This window comes from Desarmillaria tabescens (genome assembly GCF_030435595.1).
Source record: "Desarmillaria tabescens strain CCBAS 213 chromosome Unknown EV420scaffold_26, whole genome shotgun sequence".
Taxonomy (NCBI): Eukaryota; Fungi; Basidiomycota; class Agaricomycetes; order Agaricales; family Physalacriaceae; genus Desarmillaria; species Desarmillaria tabescens.
Genome location: NW_026848325.1, coordinates 192,961 through 209,144, shown reverse-complemented (window position 1 = coordinate 209,144; position 16,184 = coordinate 192,961). Strand labels below are relative to the sequence as shown.

General features: G+C 49.9%; 8 protein-coding genes across 8 annotated transcripts; 4 read left to right on the top strand and 4 right to left on the bottom strand.

Moving 5' to 3' along the window:
* Positions 1 to 382: 382 nt before the first annotated feature.
* On the bottom strand, positions 383 to 1,170 carry EV420DRAFT_1554790 (uncharacterized protein). The gene has a single exon (XM_060473622.1). It carries the CDS (start codon positions 1,111 to 1,113, stop codon positions 553 to 555), a length of 561 nt encoding a protein of 186 aa, XP_060328734.1. The 5' UTR covers positions 1,114 to 1,170; the 3' UTR covers positions 383 to 552.
* Positions 1,171 to 2,253: 1,083 nt separating this feature from the next.
* Positions 2,254 to 3,270, top strand: EV420DRAFT_1272919 (glyoxalase-like domain-containing protein; the record flags this gene model as incomplete). The annotated part of the gene is made up of 4 exons (XM_060467729.1): positions 2,254 to 2,354; positions 2,405 to 2,456; positions 2,507 to 2,854; positions 2,905 to 3,270. 4 exons carry the CDS (start codon positions 2,254 to 2,256, stop codon positions 3,268 to 3,270), a joined length of 867 nt encoding a protein of 288 aa, XP_060328733.1.
* A 259-nt stretch (positions 3,271 to 3,529) lies between these two features.
* Positions 3,530 to 4,874, top strand: EV420DRAFT_589100 (uncharacterized protein). Its single transcript, XM_060482698.1, has 2 exons — positions 3,530 to 3,956; positions 4,011 to 4,874. The coding sequence occupies exons 1-2, from the start codon at positions 3,789 to 3,791 to the stop codon at positions 4,785 to 4,787; spliced, it is 945 nt and encodes a 314-aa protein (XP_060328732.1). The 5' UTR covers positions 3,530 to 3,788; the 3' UTR covers positions 4,788 to 4,874.
* On the bottom strand, positions 4,874 to 6,494 carry EV420DRAFT_589157 (uncharacterized protein). Its single transcript, XM_060482699.1, has 2 exons — positions 5,509 to 6,494; positions 4,874 to 5,458 (listed from the first exon to the last, which is right to left on the bottom strand). Exons 1-2 carry the CDS (start codon positions 6,364 to 6,366, stop codon positions 4,961 to 4,963), a joined length of 1,356 nt encoding a protein of 451 aa, XP_060328731.1. The 5' UTR covers positions 6,367 to 6,494; the 3' UTR covers positions 4,874 to 4,960.
* Positions 6,495 to 8,565: 2,071 nt separating this feature from the next.
* Positions 8,566 to 11,999, bottom strand: EV420DRAFT_1644864 (uncharacterized protein; the record flags this gene model as incomplete). Its single annotated transcript, XM_060477701.1, has 10 exons — positions 8,566 to 8,685; positions 8,738 to 9,001; positions 9,061 to 9,154; positions 9,203 to 9,283; positions 9,342 to 9,436; positions 9,493 to 9,563; positions 9,620 to 9,678; positions 9,737 to 10,244; positions 10,299 to 11,514; positions 11,565 to 11,999. The coding sequence occupies 10 exons, from the start codon at positions 11,997 to 11,999 to the stop codon at positions 8,566 to 8,568; spliced, it is 2,943 nt and encodes a 980-aa protein (XP_060328730.1).
* Positions 12,000 to 12,143: 144 nt separating this feature from the next.
* Positions 12,144 to 12,640, top strand: EV420DRAFT_588927 (cytochrome C oxidase copper chaperone-domain-containing protein). Its single transcript, XM_060482697.1, has 3 exons — positions 12,144 to 12,189; positions 12,240 to 12,328; positions 12,390 to 12,640. The coding sequence occupies exons 1-3, from the start codon at positions 12,178 to 12,180 to the stop codon at positions 12,526 to 12,528; spliced, it is 240 nt and encodes a 79-aa protein (XP_060328729.1). The 5' UTR covers positions 12,144 to 12,177; the 3' UTR covers positions 12,529 to 12,640.
* A 112-nt stretch (positions 12,641 to 12,752) lies between these two features.
* Positions 12,753 to 13,518, bottom strand: EV420DRAFT_1644863 (uncharacterized protein; the record flags this gene model as incomplete). The annotated part of the gene is made up of 2 exons (XM_060477700.1): positions 12,753 to 13,325; positions 13,381 to 13,518. The coding sequence occupies 2 exons, from the start codon at positions 13,516 to 13,518 to the stop codon at positions 12,753 to 12,755; spliced, it is 711 nt and encodes a 236-aa protein (XP_060328728.1).
* Positions 13,519 to 14,311: 793 nt separating this feature from the next.
* Positions 14,312 to 15,480, top strand: EV420DRAFT_1554777 (uncharacterized protein; the record flags this gene model as incomplete). The annotated part of the gene is given in 5 exon segments (XM_060473621.1): positions 14,312 to 14,532; positions 14,563 to 14,922; positions 14,970 to 15,149; positions 15,192 to 15,193; positions 15,204 to 15,480. Coding segments are annotated over 3 exon segments (696 nt in total), but the record flags the coding sequence as incomplete, so codon positions are not given.
* Positions 15,481 to 16,184: the final 704 nt, after the last annotated feature.

Sequence of the window (16,184 nt, the reverse complement as noted above, 5' to 3'; positions counted from 1 at the left end):
GAATTGGCTATGCATTTCCGTTTGATACACAGGTAGTAATGTAAGTACGAAAGAGACTGCCGTGTTACGTACAAGATGGAAGGAGCGTGTGCCAATCGATGGGAGCATACGGGAAGATAAACAATAGAACGCAATCTATATATGTGAAAAATGGCAGCATAAATCAAAACACAATCCACCCGAAGTACAACAAAGGAAGGGACGATGCGTTCAGATATGAGAAGATAGATAGCTGATAGTATACTGTATAAACAGACCGACCCAATCTATGGCTAGCGATACTTTTCGCGATCACCGCAAAGGTGGGAAGATGGATACGAGCAGGCTGAGGCACAATTCGAGCATGTGACATGCGAGCGCTGGAGTTAGTGAGAGGACCAGAGCTGAGAGGGTGGTGCAGGCCAGCGATAAACGCGAGGCGTCACGGATGGAGCCGGGGAAGGGGTCAACGAAGATAGAGAAAAGGTAGCATTGGGCGGTGTCAGGGAGCATCTGGAGTGACAGGGCTGGGCAAACGGGGGATGGTGATGGGCGCGATAACGACGCTGCGTCTCAGTGGGTGGGTGGCTCGTCGTCGTCGAGATCGCTTGCCGTTGTCGAATTGCGAAGCGATAACGGCGGCAGGAAGGGCGGTAAGCTGGATGTTGGAGGGTCTGAGACGAAACGCGTATTGGCGAGGACTGGCCTAGTCCAGATGGGAAGGTCGCCTACGCGCCGCCACTGAGGATCACTCTCGACGTCGCCGTTAATGGTGGCCGTGGGGACGCTCTGGTCCCATTCACCATTGTCAATTGCATCGGCCAGCATCGCAGCTGGATCGTCCAAGCCAACAGCCATGGGACTGCTCCTGTCCTCCATGCTGCCCTCCCGCGACAAGGCAGGGGTGCTGCCAACGTCTGACTGCTCGCTGTCTTGCTCCTGCTCCTGCTCCTGCTCGTCGGTAATGAACACCTCATACTGGGCATCTTCGAAGAAATCATCCGAATCTGGGTCGAATTGGTTGAAGATGCTCCATTTCTCATATATCTTTTCGTAAGGAGTGTCGGCAAACGGCGTGAGCGTCGCTACAGTAGGCGCAGAGTTGTAGACAGAGGAAAAGAGAGCCCGGCCCATGGTGAATTTTTGAGAAAACGAGTAGCAAAACAGTCAAGTAGTGCTAAAGTGGCGCAGACTTCACTAGACGAAGCTCACATGGGTCGCCTAGTAAAATGGGTTCAAATAGAGGCACATACCACCGGATCTCGAGTGTCTGTAGATGAAACTCAATGAATTGTGTTTGGATCGAATGAAATGGCGTACTTTCCATCTTCAGCTAGATGTAATAGTGGTATCGATATCGATGCATCCAATTTTCAAAGTTGTTCTGACTCATAGTATCTTTCGTGGCAATGGGTTCAATGCATCGTTTGTGGCGTGTTAGTCAATCGAAGAGGCACCGGTCCACTATGACATGGAAGGGCAAGGGTGACGAGAAAGTCATAGAACTACTTCCGTCGGGCGGTCACACGGTGCGTGTATTCTCGTCAACTCCGTCGACGAGTCCGAGACGTATACCGTGAATGGTGACGTTCCTCCGCCAGGTAAAACATCGATATCATTCACGGGCAGTGGAAACGCCTCCACCACGCAGCATTTGTCTGATGTCGTCTATAGTCAAGTAATTATACACCGGCCGCACTGAGAAATGATGCAGAACGCGCCATGAAGACGGCGAGGAAGAATTGTGAGATGATGCATGGTTTGCACGAAGAAGCGGAGTGGCCTTGGGATCCGTACTTACGCCGTCCGAAGCGCAGGAGCAGAGATCTAGTCTACTAACGATTGGTTCCTTGAAAACTCGAAGACTGAGCCAGGCACATCCTGTGTCGCGATGCATAATGAGATCGTTATATAAACCTGCTAATCAGAAAATGGCCGCGTACCCCTGAATCACTTCGCTGTGTCAATTTCACAGAGACAAGAGGATTGATGGAAAACGTACGAAGGTAACACAATGTTCTCTCTCTCCACATCAACCTCTCTACATTTTAGGGCTTCATTCCAATACCATGCCCAATTTGTATATGTAATCTTTGGATTCAGAGAGAACGAGCTCAGCACCAAAAATGGTCGCAACGTTCTTAACCAAGGTGCGCGCCATTTTTAGTGGTGGTGAGCCGGCGGCAAGTTTAGCATGCCGACATGCCGGGAAAAGCCTCTGGCCCGTCACTCGCGTCTGTCTACGATTCTGGCACCTTACCAAGTCTTCTCGTCATGAAAGATACAAGTACGCGAATATTGGACCATATAGTCCATTTGACGCCTCCAGGAACTGTTCAGCAGGCTTCGGATTCGTTCAAGTCCCTAGGATTCAAGTAAGCTCTGCTTTAACAGACGTCGCCAGCCTCGATTGAAGCCAATCAAGAGTTCTTGAAGGAGGAACTCATGCTGATGGTCTCACCTCCAATGCTTTGGTTGTAAGTACGAATTCGAGGCGTCTAGTCTAATTCAGCTGACTATATGCTAGGTACTGGCCGACGGTGTATATCTAGAGCTAATCGCCTTCACTCATGCGGCATCATGGTATCCCCTAGGCTCTGACGAACGTCACCGACGCGAATCGCATCGCTGGGCAATGAAACAGCCTGGATGGATCGATTTCGCCTTTCTCGGGAATGGATCCAAGACGACTCGAATGTCAGATATTATCAACGCGCGTGGAAAACTAGAGGGCAGCGGAACCGTATACCAATCTGAAGTCGAGGGCGGTCGTATACGCCCCGATGGCGTAGAATTGAAATGGCTTATCACATCGCCTGCCGAAGAGGGTGTACTTCCGTTCTTTTGTGGGGACTTGACGCCGCGAGAATTACGGGTGAGTTGTTCGAATTCGGACCTCTATACGTACTTGACTTGTGTTTATAGGTCCCGTTACAGCCTCCCTCCAACACGGTACACCTGTGTACGGCTTCGGGGATTGCGCACGTTCGAGTCCTTGCAGAAAATCGATCAATACAACATCTGTCTCAGCAGTTTACAAGTGTCATTGGCGAACGGCCTGTTCAATCTTCATCGCAATCGTTCAAATGGAGCCTTCAGACATCGGCAACAGCATCGTCGAAGCGAGCATGTGAGCTGATTCTGAGCGTACCCGTCAGCGAGGGGGAACACGCATTTATCGGCGATAAAGAACACGGCATATATGAAATCGGTTTCTGGGTGAAAGAAAAACAGCAACCCGGAAGTGTCGTAACACCTTACGGTAGAATTACCTGGGTTAATGCTGATTGAGGAGGTTCGTTTTGCCCTTGTATTTTGAACATGCCCCCATTGGTGATCGTAGGCGCTGTAGGAAGACGTTTCCAACATTCCACTCTTTGAATAAACGTTAAATTCGTATTTTTTCCAAATTCATAATCCATCCAACCGGAATCTTCCCAAGAATATCGTGCGTTACGCGGGTCCAGGATGTCTTCCTGGTTATATCTTACAGCTGTCTACTGCCCATAGCGTAACGCGATTCTGTCCTTTGACTCCGGTAGTAATCCTTCACGGAAAGACCCCAATATCTGTGGCCCATCAAGCAATAGAATCAGCTCGCACTCTGAAATGGGCTTCTATTGACCGCAATATGAGATGCGGTATGTCATCCAATACCTGGGCCCTGCCGCAGCTACCGAATCGGAGCGAATGTCCATTGCTGTCGTGGGATTGTCCCACTGCGACGCCCGAGAACGTTACGCAGACTAGCTCATAACCCGATCACCTACATTAACACTCTGTCTTGAACGATCCCTCTACAGTCCGGGATGCCTAACAATCGGTTTTCATTCTCCTTGCCTACGGGTCTCAAGGTAACCCTCACCGCCGCCATCTACGGGAAGCTGTCGTCAAAGTCTCGTAGCCCAGCAGATGCTGTCCTACAATCCAGGTCCGACCAAGCTCCAACAAGGAACGGAAAGCGTGTCGATAACACAGTAATTCGTCTCGATCGATTGCAATTTATCGTATTATTGACACCGTATTCTCAGACCACCATCAGCGTCCACGTAGTAGAAGAAACAGAACAAGAAGTCCCCCAGCCCACATATTCTCCAGAAGAAGACCCGGAGGAGAACACTGCCAAACTCACATCCCTCGGCATCAAAGTCCGCGACTTTGCCCCTTCATCCGCTTCCTCTTCCTCTTCCACCCCTCCCGTCGTCGAACTATTCAACCACCACATCGCCATCGCCGAATACGAACTCCGAATGAGGGAAACCCCCCGCGTTTCTCCCATTTCTGGGAAGATGCTCTACCGACTCGTGAATATGGGCTGCATAACGAGAGAGGAGGCTCGAAAGCGGTGGCATCGCATGGATTGGGATTCCTTACGCTCTTATGAGGCGATGGGGAAGCCCTACCCGTATCGTACCATTCAGAGTCTTTCGGTCCCGACGACTAGGAAGGAGAGGGAGAGGATTATGGAGGAGTGGGGTCATTATGTGGTGTTTTATGATCATGTCAGGGCGAAGTCTTGTAAGGCGGAGAGCAAGGCTGTTAAGGCTCGGGAAGCGCGTCAGATGGCTTACTTGGAGGTGGAAAAAGCTAATCGGGAGGCCTTTGGTGTGGACTTGGCAGTCTGTCCATCTGTTGGGGTCTCTCGTGAGAGATGCATAGGACCGTCGCTGAGGAGGAAACGACCGACGATGGATGGGAATAACAAGCCTGAGGTGGTAATACACTGCGACTCGGCGGCTTCACAACCTGCCTCAATTCCGAATCAACAATGTTCGTTATCATTGCAAAGGATTGAGGGGCGGCAATGAAGAAGGGTGGTAAAATACTTTAGGTTTGGAATAAGTACAGGGTGTATTAATATACGTATGGGATAACTGTAATAAGCTACATAGAGGGTAAGAAAATATAGAGAGAGAATAATATGCTACAATTATTAGGTCAAATCACAACTGGATGAATGACAAGTCAAAAGATGCAAGAATCAAAAAGCCTTGTAGGTATCTGGATGGTAACTGTCCATCGAGCGCGCCTCGAATGGCATGAGACCTCCGTCTGGTGTTCGCTCGGCGAGCCCAATCCCCACATCATACTGGCCCGCAACCCCATGGCCCAGATACGCACCGGGCGCAACACCACGAGACTCCGCTGCGTAGTCGGGCTGCACGCCCCACGAGAGGTAATCATTCGGGGCCATGGGTTGCCTGGGGTACCCGAATGGGTAGTATTCGTCTGGAGTAGACTGGGTGCTGTACCCGGGGAGCGAGGACCAGGAGGAGTCGGGCGAAGAAGCGGGTGTGGGCACCCTCGATGTCAGACTCGGAGGCTCGCCGTTCCATCCGGCCAGGGACGAAGCGACGGTGCTCAGAGGGGATGTGTGGTAGTTGGGTATATCGTCATACAAATTTGAGCGGTCGGGGTAGTTGAAGGGGCTTCCGTCGGTGAACGGGCTCGGGGCGTAGAATTCTTGTGGAGAAGGGATCTGTATGCTTGTGAGTCGGATACGAGCTGATTTACGAGGAGTAGACTCACTGGAAACTGAGCTTCGTTCGCTCCAGAGATAAATTGCATGGGGTAACTTGGGAGGGGAATCCCACCCTCGCCCATTGACCTCGTGCGTCTGACTTCGTTCCTGGGGGCCGACTCGGACATGGGCTCGTTACCGGAGGGAAGGCAGTGAGATGACAAGACCGGGACGGAGAAGGACCGTCGGTGTAAGCCTTTGGTGACGGCATTAGACTCATCCTCCGCTTCGGAGCCCTCTTCCAGGCCATGAAGTGCCGGAGTTGGCTGGGAAATTGGAGAATCCGGGGGCGACGTCGATGGGGAGGGTGAACGAGTCTGTGCAACCAAGGAATGGGTGTTCGACGAAGAGTGTCGGGACTTTGCAGTGCGACGCATGGAGATCCGAGGTCCCGACAGGAGACGGGCGGCAGAGCGTCTTGACCTTTCTGCTGACGAGCGCCTCAGAGGTTGGAAACGGTAGTTAGGGTGTCGACGAGCGTGTTCGAGCTTCTCTTGCTCGGCCAAATCGTGGTAGTGATCCCTTTGCTCCTTACTCAACAGATGCCATGCTTCACCCGCGCGTTTTGAGACTGTTTTCCCTGGGGCACCCCCAGCGGAGCGACGGGGCCTTCCCCCATCCTTCGTGTGCTCTTGTACGAAGTCGCAGCGAAACAAGATGAAAGCATTCCGGGGTCGAGCGACATGCTCTGAGCGGCCTTTTCCGGTGTTGATGTGAAAAGATGAGACGGTAGAGTGAGGGGCCTGAGTAGCTGCATTGCTGTCAGCGTGGAACTTGATGACGCGACCTTTGACATGGTTGTTACCGACATGGTCGCCGTTTGGGTTCTTGGGCGACCAGCCAGAGGGAGCTCCTGGGGTATGCATAGTGTAGGGGGCATATGATCTTTTGTCGACAATTAAATGCTCTGATACCCTCGGCGATCTAGATTGACTTCTTGATTTGACATGACCTTTTCTGAAGAAAACATATCTCAGATATTGAGCTCGATCATGATCGACTAGATCCCTGCTCCCTTGGGCGTATTTCAGGGCTTTTTATTGTTCAGGTTGAATATCAGCTGGCTCATGGGCCTTTGCATCCAAGAAAAAAGACCGTACACTCACAGGCCGGTTGCTTGCTGTTCTGATAGAGGGAGGAGGAGGACCAGTGTCATCTGAGACATTGACCACGTTGTCACGGTTGAGTGGATGCGGCAATGGACTTACGTCTCCGCCGGCGGGAATTGCCACTACCGCCGGAAAGAGGTGTGCCTTTCGGGTGCGCACGAGGCTCCTATTCGGCGGCATTTGCCCTACTCTTTGTACCCGCGAGACGTTGGAACTGATAGTCCATATATTTTGATAATTCGAGTTTCGACTCACATACGGTGGTCTAGCAGCACCTGGAAGTCAAATGAGTGCTGACCCCTTGATGTTGGTGGCCTGAAGTCTGTAGACCCGATCGGGAGACAAAGCAATGTCGCCCCACAGGGATTGTATAGAAAGGCACGCGAGTTCAATAGAGATGTGGAGAGATCGAAATAAATAGAGCGCTTCCAAAGTTAGAAGAGGGTTAGAAAGAGGTTGAGGTGAATTCGCAATACTTGTCCACCTGCCGAGACTTGCCATTGCTTCTAACCGAAATCCGACGTCCGCAGTACACCTGTGAAACGCGGTTCCAGAAAAGGATGATATCCTCGTGATATCGCGGTGGAACGTTACCCAGGCTCAGGGAAGACAATTATCAGTATCATAGTTAAATTAAACGTGCGCTAATACTCGTACCATCATTGGCGACACAGCAAATGCGATAAGTGAATTCAATCCATCGAAGCGCTTGGTAGCGAATGTTACAATTGCGTGGAGAATCATGACCTCACGACGCATTAAACTTGCCGGCGGTGCAGTTGCGGTAAACGGCGGAACTAAACTGATTTTCTGGGGAAAGATATTAGCCTATGCCTGTCAATTTCTGGAAATTTCAAAGGAAAGACAACTGTGCGAAAGTAGTCACCGAGCCCGAACTTCCAGTTGACCAGGCCCCGACTCGGGGCGCGCTATTTGGCGATCTATCGAAAAGCTTGGAAATACCGGTACATACCGAAACAAAAAATCAAAATGAAATCCGATATGTCAGTATGTCCCTTCAACTTCAACGCTTAGCTTCAATTTCTTCCATTGTCCGCCCAATTTGTTGATGCAAAAAATGAATCGTAACATATACCATTACGAAATTGAGCAAGCTAGTCCCGATCTTGACCTGGTAGCTGCCTAACGAATCATGCCTAAATCCTCGGCTTATCACCCCAGTCAATCCAGGGATACTCGGTGCCTTTCAAGTAGTTGTTCCTGAAGAAAATGAGCATCCATCAGTCAGCCATAAACTCATATACTGAATTTCACACCATGTAGCTCTCACACGGCAATATTTGCACTGCATAACGAGCTGTCGTGTCGTTCCATGAACCTGGACGCCTCACTCAATCCGAATCGGGAGGAGTCGAAAAGACTTACTTACCTTCCACAGAGCCCCGTGATATCGCCGAATGAAACCGGGAGGTAACCAAAACGGACCGACAATAGAACACCGGAACTTGTTCGTATCCCCTCTCCAAAGTCTAAAAATCTCTTGGAAAAAAAAAACCGGTATCCCCGCTTGGAAACACGTTAAAGATCCGGTAGGAATCGCCATTGTTCGAACTTTTTGGCTACTCTCCTTTTCTTGCAATTAGCCCCTCGCTTGGTATAGCAGAGGCTGCTGCGTCTCCTATTACCTTTCTATGTCTTGCGGCAATCGTCGATCCATTGTGGCGCTTCCTGTAACTGGGTACCGCCCTATACCGCCCGAACGAACCTTTAGTAAGACAATATCGGATAAACGCGTGCTATTGAGTTAGAACCCTCGAATTGGCTCCAATTGCAAAATATCGCAAAGGTGATTCAAAATTCGTCTCCCGGTTTAGAGAACTTATTCTCACGACATTGATTCCCTTTGCATCGAAAACTTGAGCATGATCCCAGCCTTCACATCCATGTAGCACTCACTATCACCGTAAATTATATGAACCATTAAATGTCCCTAAACTACCGGCGTTCTCGTACTTTGAACCAAACGATGCCAATAACTCCTAAACCAAAGCCAGCAATGAAAGCAAAGAGTACTAGTACATCCCTATAATAATTGTTCGAACCGAACCCAAATAGCTGCGTAGTCACAGTGAGATTCCCGCGAAAGACAAGCAGACAAATTACTTACCAAATTCATGATGAGAGTCGCAGACACGTTCACAGGGACGCCTTCAAGTGAATCCTCTATCATGAGTCCGGAGCCGACCTCATTGACCGATAACGCCTCTAAGCAGTACTTCAGAGGACACAGCCATTGAAGCCAACGCAGGACAGGAGGAATAGCCCCCAAATGCACGAAGAACCCAGCGAACGTCATCTGATACAGAGCACTCAGAGCAGAAAGGAGGATCGCAATACCACCATTGCGGAATAAAGCGCCAAGGAGGAAGTTCTGTCACAAACCTCGGGTAAGAATATGTTGAGAAAATTCGATAGAGAAGAAGAGCTTACGAAAAGAGTAATTGCAAGAGTGTAAAGGAATAGGACGAACAGGAACTTGAAATAATGGGCTGCGTCACCGGCAAGTCCCGCCATCCAATACGTGCTGGGAATGTAATTAGGGACCAGAAAACGCGAGCTCGCGACGACTTACATTGTAGACACGACAATCATCGGAATCACACGTAGGGGCACAACATCGAAAAGAAAACGAGATAGCAGCCACGTCGTTGGACTGCGGTAGTAGATGATCGTCAAAACAAACGAATCTTCATGGAAAAACAGATGCTAACCTATAATACGAGCTTGACCTCTCTCGCAAGAACAAAGGCCGAATCTCTACCATGTTGTACAATGCGCTTAGAGACGAAAAGGCAATGAGCGCGCCCTGTTAGAATGCAAGATTAGTAAATGATCGCTATTTAACGTACACGAAGGACTTACCAGGAAAAAGAGGCACCCAATACGTGACTGAAAGCCTGCTATATTAACGCCTGTTTTGTAGTACAGTCCTCCTATATATCACGTTAGTGGACAAATAATTGTAGAGGAGAGAAAGAAAGAGTCGTACCACAAAACGCTCCCAATACGCAAGCAATCCCAAGGTGAGTGAGGAATAAAGTCTTGTCTCTGCACGCAAAACATTTTAGTCACAGGAACTGAACTAATATTCCACAGGCTCACGAACCGTCGTAGGATTTTCCACTCTCGACCGGACAGGCGCTGCAACTGAGTCAAGAAAGTCGTCGCATAGGTCGACTGTGCTCGCTTGACAGTGGGCGCCAGAAATAACCCTTTCTCCAAAGAAGTAGATACATCATTGTATGACGGATCCGAATGGGGGGTGCCTTCAGTTTTGTCAGTGCTATCAGGTGCGTCCCGACTCCGCGCTTGCTGGATAAGAGCTAACGGCGGATCGCTAGCAACTTCAAGGAGGTAGTCCGCTACATTGTACCCCTGCGGACAGGGTGGTACAGCTCCAGGCGCGACAACAGCGAAGTGGTCGACAGGAGCGAAGCTACCAGGTCCAGAATACAACGTGTGTCCATGAGAAAGAACAAGTATCTGGTCAAAAGTCTGGTATAGACGAGAGCTAGGTTGATGTATAGAAGCGATAACGGCGGTGGGGTGTTGACTGTCGTGCGCGATATCATGTAACAGATTCGCTACGCGAGCAGCGGACACAGAGTCTAACCCTGAGGAGGAATCAGTTGTCGAGCAAGTGAAGTAAAGACACTAATCAAGCATACCTGAGGTGGGTTCGTCTAAAATCAGCACGTCTGGGCTGGCGATCAGCTCCAGTCCGATACTGACGCGTCTCATCTCCCCTCCACTAATCCCTCTAGCCTTCCCACCACCAGCATCACCCCACCCTATCCTAGAGTCCTTCAACTCCGAAATGCCAAGTTTGTCCATGATATATAAAACACGCGACTGCTTGTCAATGTCAGAGACGGATTCTGGGAGGCGAAGACGGGCTGCGAATAGGAGGGCTTCGTAGACTGTAAGCATGGGCGGAAGGACATCTTGTTGCGGGACGAAACCGATACGCGGCTTCGTTGCGCCCGGAAAAGAGATTGTCCCAGTGACGCGCCCACTTTTGGGCTTCTGCGCAAGAATATCGACAAGGGTAGTTTTACCGGCTCCGCTGGGTCCAAGAATAGCCATGATTTGTCCAGGTAGAACCCGTCCACTGACTGAATCCAGAACGACCTTCGTACCATCCCCATCATCACGTTTCTTCTTTCGAAAGCCTCCAAAAACAGAATGATCCGTGGAGACAAGATAGCTGATATCTGACCATACCACGGGGATATTCCCATTGCCAAGGTCATCGTCACTCGCTTTACGAGCTCTTCTCTGGAGAAGAACACCAAAGCCGAGATAGATCACCGCTGCAAGAACAAATGCGCCTACAACCGCCAAACCCGCGATAACACCTCCGCTCAGATGAGCGGAAGAGGTGACAGTTGTCGAGGAAGTGACATTGCCATTGTTATCAATGACATACTGTCCAATACATTCTCCGAATGCACAATCTTCCATTGTCAGACCCGAGGAGCCGAAAAGCATCTGGAGAGTAGATTGTTGGAAGGAGCAGGACGCCGTGTTGGTGGACTCATTGAGAGGGTTACAGTTTATAGTCAAGGTCCCCGACAGGCCATTTATCGCGCTGGTCAAGTCGGACACATGTACGGCGCCGCAGAACGAAGTTCCTGTTCGACACGTGCACGAGAGATTCTGGCAGCCCCACGAGGAGCTTCCGTTAGAGCCGCTGCTAAGGTCTTGGGTGCAAGAATCGGCAGAGCAGTAGAATTGCTCGACACCGTCGTAAAAGAGCTGGGCATAAACGGAACCTGCGGAGCCGAAAGATGTCGTGTTTGGAATGGGGCTCAGGGAGGAATTGAGGGTCCGTTCGATGTTGAGTATTGAAGTTAGAGGATACAGTGCTCGCAACGTTGGATTCTATGTAACTTATAAGCCAGCAGCACGACAAGAAAGAGAAAGAGACACACATTAACGTTGCAACTCAGCTGCCCCGCTGCCCAAACTCTAGGAGAATTGTTGCACACTAACGTCCTGTTCTGCCCATCATTCAGTCCAGTCAGCCCTGACGAGCTCGTTGAAGATCCAGAGGTCGAGGACGAATATCCCGACGCACAAGCATTGTCTGTCTGGCAAACATTACAGCCAGTTCCCGTCCATCCACTCTGACAGGAACACCCCGCCGCCGTGAGATTCGCAAATCCGTTCGAGTTGATAGGCGCCAATGAACGATCTGTGCCTTGGAAAATATTTCCTCCACATGCTGGCTGAGAGCAATTCGAACCGCCGAATCCTGTAGGGCAATCACAGCTTGAGCCGTTCACGACGCCTGCATTTTCGCAAGACTGAGCCGCGACCAGGACAGAGAATGTCGCGACGAGGAGGAGGAAGAGGAATGTGGACATGTTTTGCGGTCAATCCTGGAGTAGCTTCATGATTGATCTTTATGAAAAGAATCGCGAGAGCAGCTGTTCCGTCTGACATCGTAAAAGGTAAGGCAGGTCATGACATAATCATTACTGTTTCCACGGTCCGGAACTTCCCGGTTTGCATTTCTAGTTTACTCATCCACCAGTACCGAAAATGTTCGAGAGGGTGCGCTTTTAGTCGCTATTCAGACTGCTAATTGACCTTGAAATTTTTAGATTACTTCTCTATGGTTCCCTGCGCCAGAGAAGCCCTATGATCCCACGGACCCGAAAATGAATCCCTTGAACCCACAAGGACTCAAACCGTGCGTTTTTCGTTCGTCAGATGAACAGAATTATAATTGCTATCTTCTTTAATTAACTTAGCTGTTGTGCGTGCCCGCAAACTAAGTCTGCACGAGATGATTGTTTCCTGAAGTATGGCACAACGGATGGTGATGAGAAATGCCAAGAATTGGTGCAAAGGCACCTTGCGTGCATGCGAGGGCTTGGTTTTAAGCTTTGAAGGTTCTGCGGGCGCTTATTAGAAGAAGCGAACCAATCCCCACTCATTCTATAATTATTGTCGTGTATACACGTGGAATTCAGTTTCTCATCCAAGATGAAAATAGAGAACGCGTCGAGAAGTTCTAGTATTATCCCAAAGAAATTTACAATAACCAACAAATACCATACTATATCTCATTCGGAGAGCATTCGTCTATCCCCTTACTTATCACATGTTCTAGCTTACAAGCGATAAATCCACGACATCAAAAACACCGCCTGGAACCTTTTCACAGTGGAAGCGAACGCAAAAATCGGTTCCCTTGCCACGACAACAAGCCCCGAAAGCACCGGAAGCGCAACACCAGCAATCAGACCCGCACGTCTATACTTCCTCATAGACTGCTTCATCCTTCCCCACGACTGCGCCAAATACGCGTTCCATATGATCCCCATACCATCTGCCATATGAAGCGTTACAGCGGTCACCAGTCCACCATACAGCAACGCGCTCCTCCATGGCCACGTCTGCAACCCGACCTTGACAAACTCATAATCAAGTTCGGAAGGACCCACTTCAAGGATGGGAGGCGCCGGACTCGTTGGAAGACGACGGTGCACAAGAAAATGAATCGGCAGGAGCAACCACATCGTAGCGTACCCCGTAGCCGTCAGAAGACTCGAAGGCGGCCGTGGAGGGTTCTTCGGCCCGGACAAAACTCTTTTCAAAAAAGCGGAAAGAGCGTGAATGGCAATCGGAGCGAGAACGAGATATTTCTCGCCAAAGCTTGTTTGGTAGTATTCTCTCCCGAGGAGCTGGAAATTCATTTCCAAGTCAATCAAGTTTTAACATTGAAGGAAGAATAGTTACCATGGATTGCGATGAAAGAGAGGAGCCACCAAGATTAGCCAAGGCTGGGGGGGTTAGATGGATAAGAAGGAACGTCGCTATAAACAGACTTGATCCATGGGCAATCTTGGTGAGATATGGTATCACTGCCTGCCTCATGGACGTGTTCCAGGGTACCGGAACCGCAGGAGTCGAATTGTTGGACTCGGATTCCATAGAGCGAAGAGAAATATCTACAGGTATTATACCCTTCGTGGAAGGATACCAGAACACGCTAGAGCAGGCCTTTATGAAGCAGCTTCCCTGAATATTAAACGTTTGTCTAGACTGAGGAGTAAGTAACGCGAGAACGTTGGTTGGATAGTCGCGAATTCCAAATTCGACCACTTACGTCGCTGATCGGCATTTCGTCCCGCTCATCCGTTTATCCACCGAAAAGTCAAGAAGCCTCAGTCTGTTGCTCTCCCGACTGAGCTGGGCATCGAAGCGGTCACAAGGTTCCTAGCGGAGTCTGGAGCCTTTACAAAGACCGGAACTCAAAGGCGAGAGGTGGGAATGCCGCTCTGGGAAGATGAACCAGAGCCGCATGAAGAAGAGGATGATGGATAGAACACTACATCGCAGCGCTACCGGGCCCCCCCCCATTGTTTCTTTTCCTTTACTCTTTTTCTATTTGTATTTATTCCCTATCTCTTTTCCCTAGACAATGATTTTCGCAACGAAGAATAGACACCTAAAACACACGAAGCTACATAGAATTTTACCCGAGAGTTTTACATACCATAGAGTTGACAAGTAGATTAGTATTACAACGAGTAGCGGTACAGTCATACATAGCAGTAGAGTACTGTACCCCCGCGTCTTCGCCCACTACGAGGCGTGTTGCGGGTCACCAATCCAGACCTTCATCATCATCATCATCTCCCGACTGAGCTATGTCCCCTAATGGCAGGCGGCCGCAAACTGCTTTCCCCTTCCCCTCTCCACATCTACGCGCCAATACCTGAGGCCTTGTCTATGGATCCATCCTCCACACTCGCCAGATGGCGTCCTCAGCTCCGACGTCAAGTGCCTCAAATGGCATGCCTACCTGGCTCTACGAGGTCTTGACCACATTGCCGTGCGCACCGACGTTGACCCTCAGGGTGCTATCGATGGGCAGCTTCCGAATTTGTGGGACGGCGCACAGTGATTAGCGGCGAGGGAGTCGCCTGCTTGGGTCGACAGCAAGGTCAACGTTGACGATGATAGTGGGCTGGAATGCTACAAAGACGAAGCGACGCGTGACGAGAGTCGGGCGTGGGTGGCGTTGTTGGAAGGCTGCGTGCACGCTGCGCTGCTCGTTGTCCAACCGACGTCGGCGCCGTTCTCCTTGGCGGAAGCGAAATCCCACCCGATCGAGTCCATTCTCACGCTGCCTCCAGCCCTGCTGTCAGGCCTTACTTCCCTCTTCCCGCCCTTTGGTACGCGTATCCCCCGTAAAGCTATACAGTCGCGTTACTGGGACGCCATTGGGGCGCTCTCTGAGAGATTGGGCACCGATAAGTGGTTCCTGTCATCCAAGTACGTTTTCCTGTTTTCATTTCTTTCGTAAAGCTGACGTGAGGCAGGGCTCCGACAGCACTCGACGCGCTCGTCTTTGCATACTTGCACTGTATACTTCACTCGAAAGACTCGATGCGCATCGAGGTGACGCACAGGGTGAATCTAGTTGCATGGGAGTGAAGAGTGAGAGAATTGGTTAGGGCAACGTTTCTACCGAGGCGGTAATCTAGACTTATCAGTTCGAGGTTCGTTCCCAGTTACGCGTTCAACCCTATAACTTATCATTTTGTTTAAGTAGTTATTACAACACCAGTTTATGTGTTCGTGTCGGCGAAATCATTGCAGTGAGAGTCGCGCTGCGAGACGATTCTCAGGATGTAAACACAAGTCCAAATAATTGACTTTGGGGCTCAGGCCAAAACATTGCTGTGATGGCGCTGTAGCCGTTGTAGATCTTGTTTGCAATGGAAAGAGGAATGAGATAAGGAAGGATAGCACCCGTAGGTGAAGCTTTGGCTCAAGAACGACGAGAAAGTTGTGGAGCTCTCATTGCGACCTGCAATGGCTAGCACTCCGGGATAATCTTTTGTCTTGGAGTTTGGCGCATTTCTGTTCTTATGTTGCGACATCATTGATACGTATTCAACAGATTGCTCCATCCCCAGGAATGTCCAAGTACGTGTCCTGATACCATATCAAACTGAGCAAACTCGAATTCGATGGCAGAATTCAAGTGTTGCTCGCCGAAACCGCATTCTACCACTGCCGAAGGCTCAAAAATTAGATATGAATCTTTCGGCTTCCAACTTTGAACCTTAGTCTATGTGCCATTCAACTATGGTTTCCCCATCGGATTCTTGAACAATCGGACCGGACGTCGGGGATGAGCGCTGTTCGAAGGTGCTACGATAGTGTGCAAAATTGATAATCTTCCCGTATCGCCTATAATTCCCTATATCTTCCACTATATTCACTGTCAACTGGTGTTACGACGCCCACTCGGCCCTCCCGGTCTTCAAGGGTCTTGTCCTGATGCGCGCATAAGCTATGGAATATTTCCGTTTTTGCTCTGTTGTTGGTGCCTTGATGCTGTAACGTCGGAGATGTTTGATGACTATTGGATCTCGCTTTTCACGTCTACCACAACGCCCACAAATTCTGATACCCTTGCTAGCGAGGTCGTACCCACAACCACCCCAGTAAAAATGGAGAAGGGTTCAAAACTCGAAGCCTCGCCTGTCGCTGTCGAGGAAGAGGAGAACGACACTATAGGCCAACCG